Consider the following 19,023-nt stretch of genomic DNA (forward strand, 5'->3'; position numbering starts at 1 on the left):
GAAACAAAAGAGGTGAGCCCCAGCCTCTCTGACTCCAAAACCCATGTTTCGTTCACTCCACCAAGGTTTATAACCTGGACCCACATGATTAGAGGTAAAACAAAAGATGGCAGAAAAATCAAGAAGGGATGACTTTTCAGCATGGCTAGTCAGCTGGAAGTCGATCTTTTGTGAAGATGCATGGGGTCACGAGGCAGCCTTTACAGTGCGTGTAAAGAATCCCCCCACCCCGCAGTGCCTCTGCCAACCAGCCATATGACCAGACAAGTCACTTAGTTGGCCTAAGTCCGGTTTTCTCACCTAAGCAGCAAAAAAAGGGCCAGAACCTCCAGGTCGGCGCTTTTCAATTTGGCCTATGGAAGCTTGGGCTATAGGAGGCCATGCTGGGGACAAAATGGACAGGTATGACATCTCTTTCCCCTTCAACCAGACAAGCTCTGCATTTAACTGCTTGGAGAGAACTCTCTCCTGTTTGGGGGAAGGGGGTACATTTGGAAGGAAATCATTAGGCTAATGGTTAGTGGTTAATGTCAATGACCATTCCAGTTCGATAAATGTCAGGTGCTCTGTTTTTGAAAATTTGTGATGCTGGGAGGAATCAGTGCCAACACATTGCTTGAGTGCATATTGAAGGGGGGGGGGCAGGCAGGGAGAATGACTTTTATGCATGTGACAGAGAGGAAGAGCAATAAGGAAGTAAAATGCAGGCAAGAGAGGCCAGCTGCAGCCAGAAGAGCTTTTGCGGTCATGATACACCTGCTTAGGACCCTGGGTCACCCAGAGGCACGTGAAGAAGCAGAGTAGAGAGGAAAGTAAAGCAGGTGCCCTGGGTTGTTACTGCAATAGTGATACGGTCACAAACAACAGAGGCTGGGCTCCTGGCTTCATCTCCCTAAATGGTGCTTCCTTTTTACTCAATAGGGTCAAAGTCTCCTGCTCTCTTTCAGTAGTTTAGGATTTAAGCAGTTTTCTGTCTCTTTGTGTTTTTCAGATCTTAAATCCAAATTTCATCCAAGAAGGTGAGTTAAAAAGTAGAACTGAGAACACGAGGATTGGCTAAATAAATTGTGGCAAATCCAGCAGTGAGGTAGAGGCTGTAAATATTGGTGATGTCATTCTGTGCTATGGACAAGAAAAGGTGTTTAGAATAAACTGTTGGGGTGGAAAAGACTACAATTTGCCATATGTATAATTCGTGTAATAAAAAGTGTGTTGATAAAAGCCAAAAAGACATACACCAAGATGCTCACGGTTGTTAATGTCTGTATCAGGACATCATGGAGCTTTTCATTCTATTTATCTGTACTTCCTAATTTTCTACAATAAACATTTATTACTTTTAAATACTTGTCAGTGGGACATGGATGATTGAGCAACATAAGCTGAAGGATATTTGAATCATTACACGTGGGTAGGGAATGAGAGGGTTGTGTTGTAAAATGGCTGTGTATTCTGTTTATTCTAAATGATGTGAATTTATGTCAATTTGACCACAGTGGCCCCAGAATTCCTTGTGCCCTTAGTGGATGTGACCTGCTTGCTTGGGGACACAGTGACATTGCAGTGCAAAGTCTGTGGGCGGCCGAAGCCCACCATCACCTGGAAGGGTCCAGACCAGAACATCCTTGACACTGACAACAGCTCGGCCACATACACCGTCTCCTCCTGGTAAGCTGATCGCCCTGCATCGACACTCCCAGCTCCTTGGTGCAGCTCCCATGCTGGTTACTTAGTCTCTCCAAGAGAACAGCTGCCCTGGGTCCTATTCTAGCACAAATACTTGGCATTGATTAGGAGAGAAATTGAGTCAACAGTGTACCCAGGGCTGGGAGGTTTAGGCACGGCCTCCACCGCTCACTACAACCTGCCATGGAGCCTGTCAAACATCTGACTGATGGCCAGCACATAGCCGCATGCTGCTCAACATCACGTAGACATGGCTTAACAAATGAGAACAGGTTGGAAAGACTGCATTCTGGACCCACATTCAATAAATTAAAACATAAAACTTTATATGTCAGGTCAACCATAAGCCATACCTTCAAAGAGCTCTGGCAGTCACTGACTTACATTCAGCCAGTTGATCTTTCCCAAAAGGATCCCCAAGAGAATCTCTATGTTAGTGGAAATGGCAAAGGCCCCAGACTTGTGGAAGCAATGTGGGTCTCCCATCCCAACATCCCAGTGTTCTTTGTGCCCCTCAGGATCCTGTGAAACAGTGATCTATTTAATTCCTTCAATAACCTAAGAATAATTTTCTTAGAAGAATAAAAAAAAAAAAAGACTTGCTCCAAAATATGCAATGCTAAACAGAAAATCTAGCCATAAACATGCTTCCACACAGAAAGGCTGTTTAACAAAACCTAGTTGACTGCCTCCCAATCATTATGTTAGCATTTATTGCTACTAATGATGAACTTTATTGTGCACTACCCTTTACAGTGGACACGCAGTAACAAGCCCTAAGTGCTTAAACATCTATCAAAGAATCATTTAGAATCAAACTCCTATCCATTAACTTAATTTTTGTGCATATGAAATGGTATTTCCAGCAAAGATGGCAAGGGCTGGCCAAGCCCTAAGATTAGGGGGCCCAAGGAATTTAGTGTAAGAGCCAGTGCTTGGTGAGGATCCTGAAGACCAGCAGGCTCCGTATGTCTCAGCTGGAGGGAGGGAGCGGGGTTGACCATGACTGCTGCATTTCACTCTTCCTGAGCAGTGCTATCCCTTGTGACTGGGACTACTAGGGAAGTTAGCATTTAGTAGAGGAATTTGCCCTTTACTTAATTCACTTAATTGTTTTGAGGGTCCCATATGTAGAATTTGAAATACTTAAACATTTTCATTCTTCAGTCTATTTTCTTGTATGACTTATTATTGATGTGTGACACTGAGAATATTTTAGGACAGAGTTGCTCATGGTAATAAGACTAGTAATATTGTATAGGGCTTTATATATTTCAAACCCTGCTCTAATTCTTATCTCATTTTACTTCTTTTCTATCCCTACACCCCATATACAACAAACATGAGAGTTGGGGGTGACAAGAATCCCCCCCCATAAGGAAATGGGAATATAGAAAAATAAGGTGATCACCCAAGGTGTGTAGGAAAATAACAGAGCTGGGATGAGACCTTGAGCCTGAGGATTCAGCTCAGCACACCTTGTGCCCACCCTGGGGATTTTACCCATCAGTCAATTGACTCATTATTGGAGTCTGAAGAGCATCCTTTTGGTGTCTCTAGTGATTCCGGGGAAATCACCCTGAAGATCTGCAATCTGATGCCCCAGGACAGTGGGATTTATACCTGCATAGCAATGAACGACCATGGCACCACATCTACGTCTGCTACAGTTAAAGTGCAAGGTACAGGGTCTTCTTTAGTCAAACCCTTTTTATACTTTTAAGATATTTTTTATTATGGTGAAATACATATAACATAAAATCTATCGTCTGCACCAATGTTAACTGTACATTCTGTAATGTTAAGTACATTCATATTGTTGTGCAACCTATCTCTAGAACTCTTTTCATCTTGCAAAACTAAGGTCTATATCCATTAAGCAACAGCTCCCCAACCCCCCTCCCCACCACCCCTGGCAACCACCATTCTACTTTTTCTCTCTCTGAGTTTGTGTTAACCGAATATTTTAAGTGGACATTACAAGGGTTCCCTGCAACCTGGGGAAGCAGAGGTCCATTGTGAAATTCCAAAGTAAAGGTCTAGCAAATGGAAGAGAAGGCGTCTTCACTAAGAGCTATCTGTGGTCCCCCATAACTTCCCGTATCGTTGCCTGGCCAAGCTCTAACTCCAGTGTGCAGTCCTTAGCCCAAGGAAGAAGTTCTAACCCCAAAGTGTATCTCCCAGGCTTCCCCAGGGCCTGGAGAGAGGTGTGCCACTTGGTAGAAAAGACCCTAGGAAAAATTTGAGACACAGGGAAGGTAATGTTTCGTAGGTAACTTTCAACCTTGGTGTAAAGTGCCAAGTTCTGCAGAAATAGCACTTGACCGTAATTTCTGTCCCCAAAGGTGTTCCAGCAGCCCCTAACCGCCCCATTGCCCAGGAGAGAAGCTGCACTTCTGTGATTCTCCGCTGGCTGCCTCCCTCCAGCACTGGGAACTGCACTATTTCTGGTTACACTGTGGAGTACCGGGAGGAAGGTACGCTCGCTCCCCTGCCCTTCTGTTTCTTCCTTCTCTTCCTTGAAAGGAGATCCTTCAGAGTCATGAACTACTTGCCTTCATGCCTTTCATTAGCTGTCCCTTCTTGTGTCTTCCAACTCAGCACAAGGACCTCAGCTCCAGGCCACAGCCGCCTCCTGCTCTCCAACTTCGCCCAAGGGCTGATGACTCTTGGCAAGTTTCAAAGTGCCTTCGCGTGCACTTTTGTCCTTAACAAGTCTAATCACCCAGACAGGAGCAGTCAGGCCCATTTTACACATGAGGACGCTAAGGCCTGAAGAAAGTTGAGGAACACGGAGGCAGGAGTTAGTAAGAGACAGGCCTGGCATTAAACCCAGGTATCAAGTTTGCTAATTTGTGACCTTTCTCCCAGAGTAGTAACTAGGGTAGCATGAGCAGAGCTTTATCCCCATCCCCAGATAAAATTTAGAGATTTTATATATATATAGCATATGTATATGGGTGTATATATATATAGCATATGTATATGTATATATATAGCATATGTTATATATATATCATATATTTTGTGTGATCTTTAAATTTTATATATATATACACATATGTATGATTTTTTAAAAACTGTTCATTTTTTAATTTTGTTACATTTACATGCTAAGGATGCATGCATTAGTTTAGCAGTTAGAAACACCTGAACCTGTCACCTATTATCAAGAAGAATTAGTTAAATAAGAAGCTGCCAGGTAGCTCTAGTTGTTAACACATCTCTGAACCACATAATGAATTACAGAACTGAATTTCAAACAACTGCTTGTTGTGGCCAGAGCCTAACTCATTTGTGTTACTCACCATTACTCGTAGTTTTTTAACTCTTCTTTCTTCTACCAAACAGGCCCTGTGCAGTTACAGAGCTGTTCATTTCTGCATCTTTCTGAAGCTGTTCACTCTTGGGTCTCCCCACTCAGCAGAGAGGTGTTCGTGCTGAGCTGGGAGACGTGTCTCACAAAAGCTTGCACTTAGTTCCGCGCTGTTCAGTTCATAGTTCATCCTATTAACACAGTTCTCTTGAGAAAATCACTTCCTCTTTCTGAGCCTCTATTTCTTCACGTATAAAGTGAGATCTGTGTTCCCAACCTCACCGGTTTCTGGAGATTTAAGTGCGAAAGTTAAATGAGAGAATTCTGGGAAGACACTTTCTGCGGTATTTTACATGTATGGCGTGCTCAATGCATGTTCACTTCTATTTTGTTTCCATTTCCAAATGTGTATTTTCTCTCATTTTGCTATTTATAATATATTTTTATGCCTTATTAAGAATTTGCCACACGTCCTTCTGTCAATTCTGTATGATCTGTGTCTTTTCCTTCTCGCACATACACATTTGGAAATGACCAGAACCCCTAGGCCAGCTGCTTCCACACCCCTCATGATATACGCAGTCACTTAGGAAACTGAGCCCAAACCTGCCACCGTTGGCCCACAGGCTTTCAGAGCCCACTTTGTAACCCCTTGAATGGAACAGAATGTGTCAGCTTTCCTTTCTTTGTTTGCTGAAGGTCTTTGAAACAATGTCCCTCTGGCGTTTTCTTCTTTCCCTCTCCTTGGAAATTGTGTGCTAGGTTCCCAGGCCTGGCAGCAGTCTGTAGCTTCGACCTTGGACACTTACCTCGTCATCGAAGACCTCAGCCCTGGGAGTCCTTATCAGTTCAGAGTCAGCGCCAGTAACCCCTGGGGGATCAGCCTTCCCAGCGAGCCCTCAGAGTTTGTGCGACTCCCAGAGTACGGTGAGTCCCAGCCATGCCCAGCAGCCCTGGTGGAGACAAGGCACCTGGCCAGCTGTCACACACTCACTGGTGCCGGCCACCCTGCGGGAGGTAACCTGGATTGTCCAGTGTCTTCAGTCAAGTAACATTTCAGAGACCTGATGAAAAGTGTGATTTCAACCATTTTGGAGCAAAAGTTTGGTCTGCCACCAGTGTCTGCCCTGGGCCTGCCAGGGTCCCTGGACACCCACATGTGTCTCCAGGAACAGAGAGGGGTGAGAAGGAGTCATGAGTCGTATGGATGCTGTCTGCCCCTTTTCCTGGATGGGAACACCAGCCCTCCTCTCCCTGGGAACCCCTGCCAGGACTAAGTGTGCCTCCCAGCATCAGACACAGCCCCACTCACCAATTTAAACTGGGGAGAGGAAAGCAACCTGGTTGAAGGACTGGAATCAGAATGAGTATTTGATAGTTTCCCCACCCCTAGCCTTCCCACAATGTCTTACTTCAAGTGGACACATTTTTAGGTGGATGTGTTGGATGATGAAGATGTATCTATAGCTACACATGAGTATTTCACAAATGTGGTTCTCGTTTTGGCCCCCCATTCACTGTCTCACCAAGCCGCTTTGGTCCCAAGAACATTTGAAAGAGGACACTTGCTAGCCCAAAGAAATCTCCAAGTGGTGAGGTATTCCGTGGTGCAAGGGGGTGGGGAGTGGGTTGGGGTGGAGGAGGAGGCCACCACACTGAGAAGGCAAGAAACCCATGTCTCTCCAGGGTCAGGGAATCCCAGAGTTCCCAGGGGGCTTCAGAAACCCTCTACGGCCCTTGGCTATAACCCAACCCCCAGCTGAGTCTGGAAGTGTTCCCCAGCGCGTCCTCAGGGGCTAAGCTCCCTCCCAGTCACCCTGCTCCCTAAGACCCATGACTCACTGGGAAACCTGGGCCCTGGGTCTCTATTGTGTCAGAATTCAATGTAGGTAAGGCACCTGAACCTCAGCCCAGCTATGGTCAGAAGACCCACACTGCGGGGGTGGTCCTCTCCTCTGGAGCTACTAACTAAATTCTGTCACATGTTTTGCTTCTTGTGAGCCTTGTTCCCCAGGGACAACACAAATACATACTGGTGTGCATGTGTGCATGTGTGCGTGTGTGTGTTTAAATTATTGCCAGAGAATGAACACCTCTTAAGGTAATACTGCCACATTCTGCTCAGGCACGTATTTTGGGTTAAACTAAATCATTCAGCATTCAGTATACCAGATAGGCTCGTTAATGTCTGAGGACAGCAGGGTGAGAGAGAGCAGTGGTTAGGGTATTTCCAGCACATTCCTCTCCTTTCCTCCTCTGGGCCTTGTAACTCTTCCCTTCTCCTCTGCTGCCTTCACCCTCAGCCCTGATTCTCACTGGCTTTTCTAGACCTTCCATGTGTTTCTCTCTCTCTCTCTTTTAATTTTTTCTACCAAATTTCTATTTTTAAAATATCCAGAGGTTGTGTCTCTGATTGTCCCAAGTTTTCTTTTGTTTATGTAGATGGCACAGGGAGGGGGAGTCTGCCTCTGTCATGTCAGTTTCCCCTGGGATGATATTTTTAAAAATAACATTTCAGAGAATCCTGGCCTTTTCCCACTGAGCTAGACTCCATATTTGGCCATGAGAATTGCTTTGGGGCAAGGCGGGAGCTTTTCTGTCAACCTTTTCTTTATTCTTACATGACTTCCTCAGTGTCATAAATGGATTCTCTCTCTTCCAAAGATGCTGCTGCTGATGGTGCCACCATTTCTTGGAAGGATAATTTTGATTCAGCTTATACTGAGCTGAATGAAATTGGAAGGTAATGACCCCATTTTCTATTCCTTCATGAGCACTTAACAACATCACATCCGAATAATGACTTGCTTTTACCGTTTGTTTCTTTTCCTCCGTGTACTCTCTCTATAGTAAGAAAACGCTAGAATATTTATGTGTACTTTTATTGCTCTTTTTTTAACTTTTTACGTTGGAAGCCTCACTCATCAACTATCAGCCTTTCTTCTGTTCTAATATAAAAATTTAAAGCTCAGCCTTTTCTTTAAGGTACAATTTTAGCTACCTCCCCTGAGTTCTGGTATGTGGCAGTTTCATTATCATTCAGTTCAACCATGATTATTTTCTTTGACCTAATCATAATAGAAATATTTTAAGTTTTTCAACTGTAGGGGCTCCATCGGTTAAGCTTCCGACTTCAGCTTAGGTCGTGATCTCGAGGTCCATGAGTTCGAGCCCCACATCATGCTCTGTGCTGACAGCTCAGAGCCTGGGGCCTGCTTCGGATTCTGTGTCTCCCTCTCTCTCTGCTCCTCTACTGCTCTCTCTCTCTCTCTCTCTCTCAAAAATAAATAAATAAATAAATATCCTTTAAAAAGTAAATTTTTCAACTGTATGAGAGTTTTACAAACTATCTACTTGTCACTGATTTCTAACTTAATTACACTGTGGTTGAAGAACTTGATTTATATGATACCGATGCTGATTTTTGTTGGGACTTCATTTATAAGCAGTACATGGTCAATTTTTGTTAAAAATTCCATGTGTTCCTGGAAAGAAGGTATAATCACTAATTTTTGGTACAGGTTTCCATTCTTGTCCATGTTTCAAGCACAAGTGCATTGTTTCATGGATGTTTTCAATCCAGTGCCCCCTACATACACACACGCACACACACACACACCTCTGTCTCTGTCTCTTTCTCTCTGTCTCCGTCTCTCTCTCTCTCTCTCTCTCTGTTTCTATCTCTTTCTTTTGGTTAGAAAAGTATGTCCCCAAAAGTAAAAAAGATAAAAATATAACTTTTAACAAAATAATGAAAAAACTCTATCACCTGGCCCACAAAATAGTTGATGGGCCTAAACGAAAAGGGGGCTCGTCTCTAGATGTGCATCAGTTTGCACGTGGTCTAGGTGAGAGGGTAGGTAGTGCTGGCAAGTCTCCCACTCCCTGAATGTGTAAATAAAAGAGCACCCACAAACAATGGGCCATTAGCATCTTCTCCATCTCTGATTGACGTCTCTCAATGAAGCATAAAATTTCCTAAGCGAGGTGGTTGCGACAGAGGTTGTGGAGAGAGCCAAAATGCTTATTATTCCCATTTCTTAGACAGGATTTAAATGTAATTCACCGCCTTTCATTACAGCGCTTTTCGTCAAAAACCAACTTTATCTCTGGGCGCCTGGGTGGCTCAGTCAGTTGAACGTCTGACTCTTGATAAGGGGCTCAGGTCATGATGCCAGTGTGGTGGGATTGAGCCCCACATCAAGTTCTGTGCTGAGCGTGGAGCCTGCTTGAAATTCTCTCTCTTTCTCTAAAAAAAACACAAACAAGCAAACAAAAAACAACAACTTTAGCTCAGCTTTCTCTCTTCTTTGTATGGCCAGAGGGGCAGGGAAGGGCCAATGGAAATTTCCAAGGTGATAATGATGGTGCTTATTGAGTTTCTGTAGTGTTCCAAATACTATGCAGGTATTATACAAAAGGTATTAAATCTAATCCTTATAACACGTGAGGTGTAGTGTTTGAGTAGATTTCCAGGAAAGGAACTCAGGCTTCGGGAGGTAAGTAACTTTTTCAAGGTCCTACAACTAGGAAGTAGAGAGCCAGGATTCCAGCCCTGGGCTACCCAATTCTTAAGCCTGTGTTTGTTTTACTAGCATATGTGGTTTCTCATTGTAGAAATTTTGGTCAAAAATAAGCTCTAGCAATTGAAATCTAGTTTGCCACATTATATTGAAGTTTGTGAAGCTAGGCATGACTCCAGTAGTGAATCCCCACCTGGTTCTTTTTTTTTTTTTTTTTTAATTTTTGTTTGTTTGTTTGTTGAAAGAGAGAGAGAGAGAATGAGTGCTCACAAGCAGGGGAGAGGCAGAGAGAAAGGGAGACAGAGGATCCAAAGCAGGCTCTGCGCTGACAGTAGAGAACCTGATGCAGGGCTCAAACTCATGAACAGTGAGATCATGACCTGAGCTGAAGTCAGACACTTAACAGACTGAGCCACCCAGGTGCCCCTCCCCACCTGGTTCTAAATGAAACTGGTGGCATCACCTGGATGTACCAGTGAATTCCTTCCCGAGATATGCATTTACTGTTGATAGCCACGGGCTAAGGCATGTTTTACCTGGAACAAATGGATGCTTTCATATTTCCTGAAGGGGAGATCAAGTTTCTGATTTGTTCAAAGCAATCAATGTTTTATGAAAAAAAAAAATCTCATCTCCAACAATCTGAAGTTTTGCCTCTCTTCCAAGTATAGTCCTCATAGTCTCAGGAGATCCTTTAAAAATGCTGTATGTTAACAGAAAGGAAATAAAACATGTAGACACTTACATGAAACACATGAAAGGTATTTGAGGGCCATAGAAGTGAGTCAACTTTCTCCATCACACCTAAACCTAGAATTCTAGGCCTCTATGACTATCTTGTTAAAAATAATTCTCTGGTGGGGTGCCTGGGTGTCTCAGTCGATTAAGCATTCGACTTCAGCTCAGGTCATGATCTCATGGTTCGTGAGTTCGAGCCCCACATCGAGCTCTATGCTGACAGTTCAGAGCCTGGAGCCTGCTTGGGATTCTGTGTCCCCCTCTCTCTCTGCCCTCCCCCACTCACATTCTGTCTGTCTGTCTCTCTCTCTCTCTCTCTGTCTCTCAAAAATGAATCAACATTTAAAAACTAGTTCTCTGATAATAAGATATGATAAAAACCATGGTGCAGAAAGAAATATCTTCTCTGCTAAAGTCCATCTGAAGGAAAGAGCACTTGAGCATAGCACGGTTAGCTGGAAATAAATTAGATGGGCACCTCTATAATATAAAGAAGTCAGAGATTTATCCCTGGGAATGCTGACTGGTTATCTGCACAGGATCCAGAAAGGTAGCAGGGCCAGGCCTCCAGGTAAGGAAGGCAAGTTGAACAGAGCCATCAGTTTTCTCTCCCTCCCGAGACTTCACCGAATCCGCACTAAAGGACTTTTTCGAATCAGGCACATGAGGATGAAGACACGGGACGAAGAGACAACAATAATAACGGGTTAGAGGCAGAAAACAAGTGACAGAGTGACAAATGACCTAGCACTCAATCCGAGTCAGTCGCGGGGTCAAGTGAGAGGCTGTGCAACTTTTGCAGCAGAATTCCCCCAAAGGCTCGGGTACTGGCAGCGCAAGTACTTCTGCAAATCGGTGTAAAGAGGATGCTGAAACTGGAGGGTTGGCTGAAACTCTGTGTGAGAGGCTGCGGCTCCAGATCTCCAAATTGTCCTTCCACATCCAGGAAAACGCCGGAGGCTCATTCTATAGACAGGGTAAAAGAAAGTATCTTTGTTCTCAGGGACACTGGCACAGCTGGGGGCAGCAGAATCTGACTGCGAGTGGACCAGTTATGAGGCCAAATCCTTGCTTGGATAACTCAGGACCCCAGCTCTCTTAGCCAGCGGGCTCCAGAAGTGGATAACCAGGACTTCACCACTAGGCAGGGAGGAGGAGGAGGATCTTTCTCTGGGAAATCTGACCAGCCCAAGAGGAAAGTCTTAAAGATACTGGCTTCGGAGATTTCCCAACCAAACAGTCCACTCAGATCGCCCTACTGTGAAGGTCGAGTTGACAGACACCAACACCCCTGATCAGAGCTTGCAAACAGCTGTTTAGTCCCCAGCTTTTAGAATGAGCCAACCCCCAGTGCCGGCCAGGACAGAGTAAGCCCAGGGTAGCCTATCCCACTGATGACGACCAGAAGCCCTGGACAAAATCCAAAATAGCAACTACCTCAGGATTCTGTAAGTCAATAACATGGAGAATGGGGAACCAAGTTAAAACTTGAAGAAAGTCAAGGATGGTAGCAGTGAGTTCTCCTGTTTGTTTGTCGGGCTTTAGCCCAAGTGTGGGTCAAACCAGGGAACTGGGCAGCATGCACAGGGAGCAACTCCAAAAGAAACCCATCTTTCTGGCCAAAAGACAGGAAAAGAGGTCCCTCTGAGCTGAAGAGAGCAGGAAAATGCTTTTCCCTCCCTCCCTTCTTTCTCTCACTACATTACTCCAAGCCAGAGGCTAAAACTCTGAGGGAATCCCATCCACAAAAATGGGCCCTTGGGAGCCAACGAATGAGTGGGAAATCTCAGTGAAGAGATAGCTAAAGAAGAAGATCCCCTAATTCTGTGCATGGAACAACACAAATCCCAGGCCACGTTCAAGCTGTGCATGGATAGAACATATCCACAGAAGCAGAGCAAGGCTCTGAGAATGGAACCGTGATAAAAACCACCGCTCAGTCACACTGCGGTGACTTCTTAGTCCCAGACTAATCTTTGAGTGGTGCTCATAAGGGACACACTTTGTCAGAAATGATGATTGAATTCTATCACAAGGAAAATATTCATAGTTTACTGGAGCTTCATCTGTGAATAGCCCTGATCTAGTCGCAAGAATGGAAACACTGAATATTAATTAAGGTGTCATTCTGTTGGGGGTGCCTGGGTGGCTCAGTTGGTTGAGCATCTGGCTTTGGCTCAGGTCATGATCTGATGGTTAGCACGTTCAAGCCCCATGTCAGGCTCAGTGCTGACAGCTAGGAGCCTGGAACCTGCTTCAGAGTCTGTGTCTCCTCCTCTCTCTCTCTGCCCCTCCCCTACTCACACTGTGTGTGTGTCTCTCTCAAAAATAAATAAACATTAAAAAAAATTTTTTTTAATATTCTGTTGAGAGGACAGGGGATGGGAAAAGTGGTCACGTGCTGGGGAAAGGGAGGGAGAGAGACTAATATCTCACTCTCCATGGTAGGTATCAGCAGATTACAATGAAGACTGAAACACTAAGAAGTAGCCACACAAACATAGACTACCTGAATAATCAGCTAAATATAACTAACTGCTATATTAAACTGCCTCTAGTGTAAGGGAAAATGGGGGTGGGGGTAGGAGAATGGGATACTATTAGTTTTAATAAGAAACCTTGTTAAAGCTAATTGACTTTTTAAGTCATGGGAATGCATAACTCAGATAAACACACATGTTTTTTGGTTTTTTTTTAAATTAAGGTGTAGCAGGGGCAGCACCTGGGTGGCTCAGTCAGTTAAGCATCTGATTCTTGATTTTGGCTTAGGTCACAATCTCATGGTTTGTGCGAGCCCCATGTTGGGTTCTGCACCTGCTTGGGATTCTCTCTCTCCTCTCCCTGTCTGCCCCTCCCCACCTCAAAATAAATAAATAAACTTTTTTTTAAGTGTCCAATTCTTTATCTCAGCTCAGTTCATGATCTAATGGTTCATGGGATTGCCCCCACCCCCACCCCGTCCCATCAGACTCTTTGGGATCCTCTCTCTCCCTCTCTCTCTGTGCCCCTCTCCACTCAAAATAAATTAATTAATTTAAAAATTTAAGGTACAGCAGTACCTCAACATGACCACTTAATTCAGGAGAGTTCTCCCCAATATTCAATTGTTCTCATGCATCTGAAGTCCTCTGGAAGGAGTGACCTCTAATAATCAAACAAAAGAATGCTGTTAAAAACCAGAATGGAGGGGCACGCACTTGGCTGGCTCAGTTGGTATATTATGCAACTCTTGATCTGGGGATCATGACTTCAAGCCTCATGTTAGGCATAGAGACTACTTTAAAAAATATGAGAATGGCAATTTTTTTTTAGAATGGCAATTTATTAATTTATGATGTAGAATAGAGCTGCCAGTTTGACCAAATATTTGCTTACTATGCAAGAAGAATAATGTCTGCTATATAATAGGCATTCAATTAATATTTACCTAATATGTGCTTTATTTATTAGCACATTATTTCTTTTGTGAAAATCTATGGTGGAAAAACACTTATTATTGTCAGAAAGTCACTTGGTGAGCACAGAGTCAGGTCAAGGAGTCAGTTGGACAATCTTCATGGTGGTGTCGGATACATACATTTCCTCTAGAGGAATGGACTGCTCTTTGGGCCATTGACTTCTCTACTCGTGGGTTAGGGTGCCTCAGGGACAGGCCTAGGATGGCACTGTCTTGTCACCTCTTTGACTCTCCCTTTCTCTGACCAGTTGTTGGTAAGTTCCCTCTTCTACTTCCCATTCTTACTACATCCTATTGGGCTACTGCTGAGTCTGGAAACCATTCTATTTTAGATGTGGCAAATTTTGTTAGATGTGAAAATGGCATGGTGGTTATACATTTTTTTATGTTTATTTATTTTGGAGAGAGCACAAGCAGAGGAGGGACAGAGAGAGGAGAACAGAGTATCTGAAGCAGTCTCTGTGCTGACACAGTGAGCCCGATGTGGGGCTCAAACCCAGGAATTGTGAGATCATGACCTGAGCTGAAGCCAGAAGCTCAACCTACTGAGCCCCCCGGGACCCTGGTCGTTATACATTTTTAAGTATTCTTATCAATCAGAGATGCAAACTCAAGAATTACTGAATTAAATAACATGATATCTGGATTTTGCTTAAAATACTACATAAAAAAAAAGGCAAGGGGTGGGAAAGGAATAGATGAAATGAGGTTGGCAAAATGTTGACAATTAATGAAGCTGGCTTCTGGGTGCACAGATCTGTTATACTATTCTTTCTACTTGTGTGTGTATTAGAAAGTTTCCATAACACCAAGATAATAAAAATAAAATTAAATTTAAAAATTGACTCTTTATTTTTTTAATGCTTTTATTCATTTATTAGTGAGAGAGTGAGAGAGAGCACACACACTCCTGTGAACCGTGAGACCATGACCTGAGCCAAAGTTGGACGCTTAACTGAGCCAGCCATCCACCCCAAAAATGACTCTTTAAAAATGTTTTTGAAATTATCATAGACTAGAATTCCTCCTTCTTTAACATTACTATTGTTGTATTTTATGTAAATATACTCTGCTTGGAAAATTGAACCTGTGGGACATCTGGGTGGCTCAGTCGATAGAACGTCCAACTCTTGATTTCAGCTCAGGTCATGACCCCAGTGTTGTGAGATCGAGCCCCGCATAGGCCTCCACACTGACAGTGAGGAGCCTGCTTGGGATTCTCTCACTCCCTCTCCCTCTGCCCCTCCCCTGCTTGTGCTCTCTCTCTCAAAATAAATAAACTTTAAAAAATATTAAAATATAGAAAAGGTAGGATTCCTAATAAGATGCTACTGTCTAACCACTTCAGATAAAAATTTACACACCCTTGAATAAAATAATACCTAATTGATCAATGAAGCTTGGCAAAACGCTTTCTCCCTTTCGCTTTCCAGAGGCCGTTTCTCCATTGTAAAGAAATGCATTCACAAAGCTACCCGCAAGGATGTCGCTGTGAAATTTGTTAGCAAAAAAATGAAGAAAAAAGAGCAGGCCGCCCACGAGGCTGCCCTACTTCAGCACCTGCAGCACCCCCAGTACATCACTCTCCATGACACTTATGAGTCCCCCACATCCTACATCCTGATTTTGGAACTGTAAGTACAGGTGTCTCTTAGTGGTCCCCGGCTGTCTGGGGTCTGGGTCATTTATTGTCCACTGGAAACAGCAGTTTCATTTTATGCAACATTTTTTAGTGTACAAAGTGTCGTATGTAACATGCATTCTCCCATCCATTTATAAAAATGCGGTTCCCATTTATAGATTAGAGAAAATCAAGGATAAGGAAGGTCCTTACAACTAGGGGATGGAGAAACTGGGACTTGAACCCATATCTCTCCCACTCTGATTCTGATGTGCTTTCTATTATGGACTCTGCGGCTGGGCAGGAGTTTAGGAAAAGCTTCTTGACAATAGGGGGTGGAGCTGAGATGAAAGAGGGGTTTGTGCATCAATTTACTGCCATGGCATGGTCTACCACCCAAGAAATTCTTATAACGTGGACACTTGTCTTGAAAATAGTCTACTCATTCCAGATTTTCTAGGAATTCAGGCAACCATATACTTAGCTCCAGAATACATCAAATAAAGCACATTCTCCCCACTGCTACCCCAAGCTAAGGATGGAGATCATGCTCTGTGGTTTACAGAGATCTAACAGAGGCTAAAGAGAACAAAGTCCTTTCAGAAGTATTGAGCCCTCCTAGCAATGTTATCAGATGGGTGCTGATGACCTGGCACCCAACACCAGTGCTGTGTATGGCTCCACATGAGCCTGTGTTCAGAAGAGAAGTGTCTTCACTTACAGCTTTTCAGGTGCCATTTTAGTGTTGCTCTTATGTGCTTGTTCGTCTAGGTGTTTGTGTATGAAGGCCTTTAGAACCAATAACTTATAAATTTATTTATGAAAAAAAGACAGCCAAAAGACAAACCTCTTTGGCTACACTTTTTAATTGGTTGCCAAGAAACAAGAGAAGAAAGACAAAACCAACTCTATTAATACTTGTAGTTCTTGTTTGATACTTTATATAGCTGTGTAGTGGCTGGTCAATTGTCACTTTGGACTTAACAAATGATACTTACAAACAGCCTTCTGGAACCTAACGTTTTGTTGGGACAGCTTCCTAACTCAAAAGGTATATTCTGTTGGCAGTGAACTATTTTCATTTGCAGGTGACAATGTGTTATGCCCAAGTTCCAATAAAAGATATTATCACTCACATATCAAAGTAGTACGACTGACTCAGAAACTTGGCCTCTTCAGATTCACTAACTGTCATTCCAAGGGAAGGTGCTATTTACCAAGCTGCCACAGTGCAATGGAAGGAAGCCATTCTTGGAGTAAAGAGCCTGGGCTCTAATCCCCTCTCTGTGATTTGGGGCAAGATCTTTAGATTTCTGGTCCTCACATCTTCATCTGTGAAGTCTGAAATAATCTGAAGTCTGAAATAAGTCTGAAATCTGTGAAGATTTATTTCCACTTCTCAGACTTGTTACAGGGATTAAATGAGATGAATAGTGGATTGAGCTAGTTTAGCAAATATTTATGAGTACCCCCGTGTGCCAACTGCCGTGTGGACTTGGGCCAGGGTGGAAGGAACAAAGATGGAAAGGTGTGGTTCTTGCCCTTGAGGAGCTCAAAGTCTGATGAGGAAGACCAGTCACTGAGTAAATGATTTCAGTTTCATGTGGCAAGTGTTGAGAAAGAAACGCACATTTTGGGGAGGGTTGTTGTGAGACCATGGAAGGGTGTTTGTTGGACTTGAGGTTTAGGAGATGAGTGGAGAGGCAGTGTCTGAGCTAAACCCTGTGCTAAAGCTTGGTAACGCTCTGACCAGAGGTCCCCCCTTGGTGACTATCCAAATCTCTGGTAAAGCTTTTCTCTGCTGGGCAACTGGGGTTCTGAACCCCTAGTCTAGGGTGGAGCCTGGGTGTCTGCATGACCCAAAAGTTCTGAGAGTGAACTTAATGCTGAGGCTTTCAGGTCTCAGAGCAGTGCTGCAAGAAGTCCAGGGGTGGGGTGCGTCTAACAAACCCAGTCCTACTCCACTCCACTCCACTCCACGCTAATCACTCCCACCCCACCCCTGGCAAGGCCCTAGGCTTTACCCCCATCCAGGAGAGCAGGAGAGACCAGTGGGAAGGAATAAGCTAGAGAGGAGAATGGAAGCATGGCTGGGGGTGAGGCTCAGCTGTGCTCAAAGGTTGTTTCTGCCTCTTGTTCAAGCTCCTCTGCCTATTTCCTGGGGATGTGCCTTTGATAGCCCAGTGCACATTAGAATGTCAGTCTGACATCTGGTCACTCCTTGCTAAAGAGGGCACAGGGTACCTGAAGATACTATTTATTGAGCATTTACTATTTCTACCAATTATGTTTAAATGCCACATTGCCTCACTTGATTCTTGCACAACGCTCATAATGAAGTAGGTGTTATTGCTGTTGTTGTCATTCCCACTTGAAAGATAAAGAAACTCAAACATGGAGTTTAAATGTCTGGTCCCAAGCCCCCAGCCTGTAGGTGGCAGAATCAGGATTCAAATCTGGATCAGACTGGCGCCCCCCACCGTGTCCTTAGTCAACAGTTTTTAAGATTGGAAACTTGCTCCAAAGGCAAAGGATCCAAAAAGGGGTCAAGAATGCCAAGGACAAACTTTGTTCACTTTCCATTTTCCCCAATTAAACATGGACAAATAAAAGAAATTTGCAAAATATATTTGGGGCAGCCTGCAGCCACCAGGTTCCAGTTAATTGGAATATGGAGGGAAAGCAACTCTCTCTTTCTTTCTCAAGACTTTCTTTTGCAATCTAATCTCTTAAGAGTGTCAGACCTTTTTCCTCGTGAGCGACTTTTAGCAACATAAAATGTGTCTTAAGGTTACACAGATTTCTTCCGTGGGGCACATCACATCTATAATTTTTTTAATTAATTAATTTTAGTTCTGAGCCTTAGAGTAACTTTGGGCTCTAACTAAAATATGCACGTGTGGCAAATAGATCTTCATTTCTAAGGGGGATAGGAGAGATTTTAGAGCTCTTGCGGATTTGTATTGTGTTACTTTTCCATTTCTTTCCAAACGTATCTCCTCTGCCTTTTCCTTCCTCCCTGCTTCCAGGATGGATGATGGCCGGCTCTTAGACTACCTTATGCATCACGATGAGCTGATGGAAGAGAAAGTAGCTTTCTATATCCGAGACATCATAGAAGCTCTGCAGTATCTTCACAACTGCAGGGTGGCCCATTTGGACATCAAGGTAATAAGAAATAGCTACCCTTGCAGGGAGATGGCCTGTTCATCATTACCCTTGAGAGATGTACATTCTAATTCATTTCATTTCCTTAGATTAGGATCCTTAGGAATATTAAACAGAAACTGGGTTGTCAAACAATTTGAGTGTGTTTCTCGTGAATTATGAGAACTCACCAGAGTCACAGTGACATCTGGGGTGAGAGAAGGTAGGGAAGCTTTTACCACTTCGTCTAACATTTTAGAAGGAAGCCAGTAAATGTCAGTTTTTTGACGGTGCTCCCAAAGAAGGTTCTGTTTTCCAAAATGAATAATTCATTCTTTTTTTCTGAATCAGTGCAGAAGTAAGGGGTGGTTGAGAAGACATGATTTTCAATGTCAAACAGCTTCTCTGAACTGCCACCCAAACTCCGAATTTAGTCTAGTTTGGAGCCCCCTGTGCACTTTGCATGGGCAATTTCTCATGCTCTATAGGCTTTTTCAAAGAATAGCAGAACCGTGTTTGAACCACCAGAGTCGTA

At 43.7% G+C, this 19,023-nt stretch overlaps 1 protein-coding gene across 13 annotated transcripts in view; it reads left to right on the forward strand.

The window, feature by feature from the left end:
• The window catches only part of KALRN (kalirin RhoGEF kinase), a 677,424-nt gene that overhangs the window by 651,406 nt on the left and 6,995 nt on the right, over nt 1-19,023 (forward strand). For all 13 annotated transcript variants that reach the window (XM_043594359.1, XM_043594361.1, XM_043594360.1 and 10 more), the window contains 8 exons: nt 992-1,019; nt 1,497-1,668; nt 3,247-3,368; nt 4,032-4,163; nt 5,765-5,929; nt 7,667-7,745; nt 15,154-15,354; nt 18,371-18,509. In XM_043594359.1, the coding sequence (XP_043450294.1) occupies nt 992-1,019; nt 1,497-1,668; nt 3,247-3,368; nt 4,032-4,163; nt 5,765-5,929; nt 7,667-7,745; nt 15,154-15,354; nt 18,371-18,509 (1,038 nt within the window). The remainder of the gene's footprint in view (nt 1-991; nt 1,020-1,496; nt 1,669-3,246; nt 3,369-4,031; nt 4,164-5,764; nt 5,930-7,666; nt 7,746-15,153; nt 15,355-18,370; nt 18,510-19,023) is intronic.

The sequence above is a fragment of the Prionailurus bengalensis genome, chromosome C2, assembly GCF_016509475.1.
Source record: "Prionailurus bengalensis isolate Pbe53 chromosome C2, Fcat_Pben_1.1_paternal_pri, whole genome shotgun sequence".
NCBI lineage: Eukaryota > Metazoa > Chordata > Mammalia > Carnivora > Felidae > Prionailurus > Prionailurus bengalensis.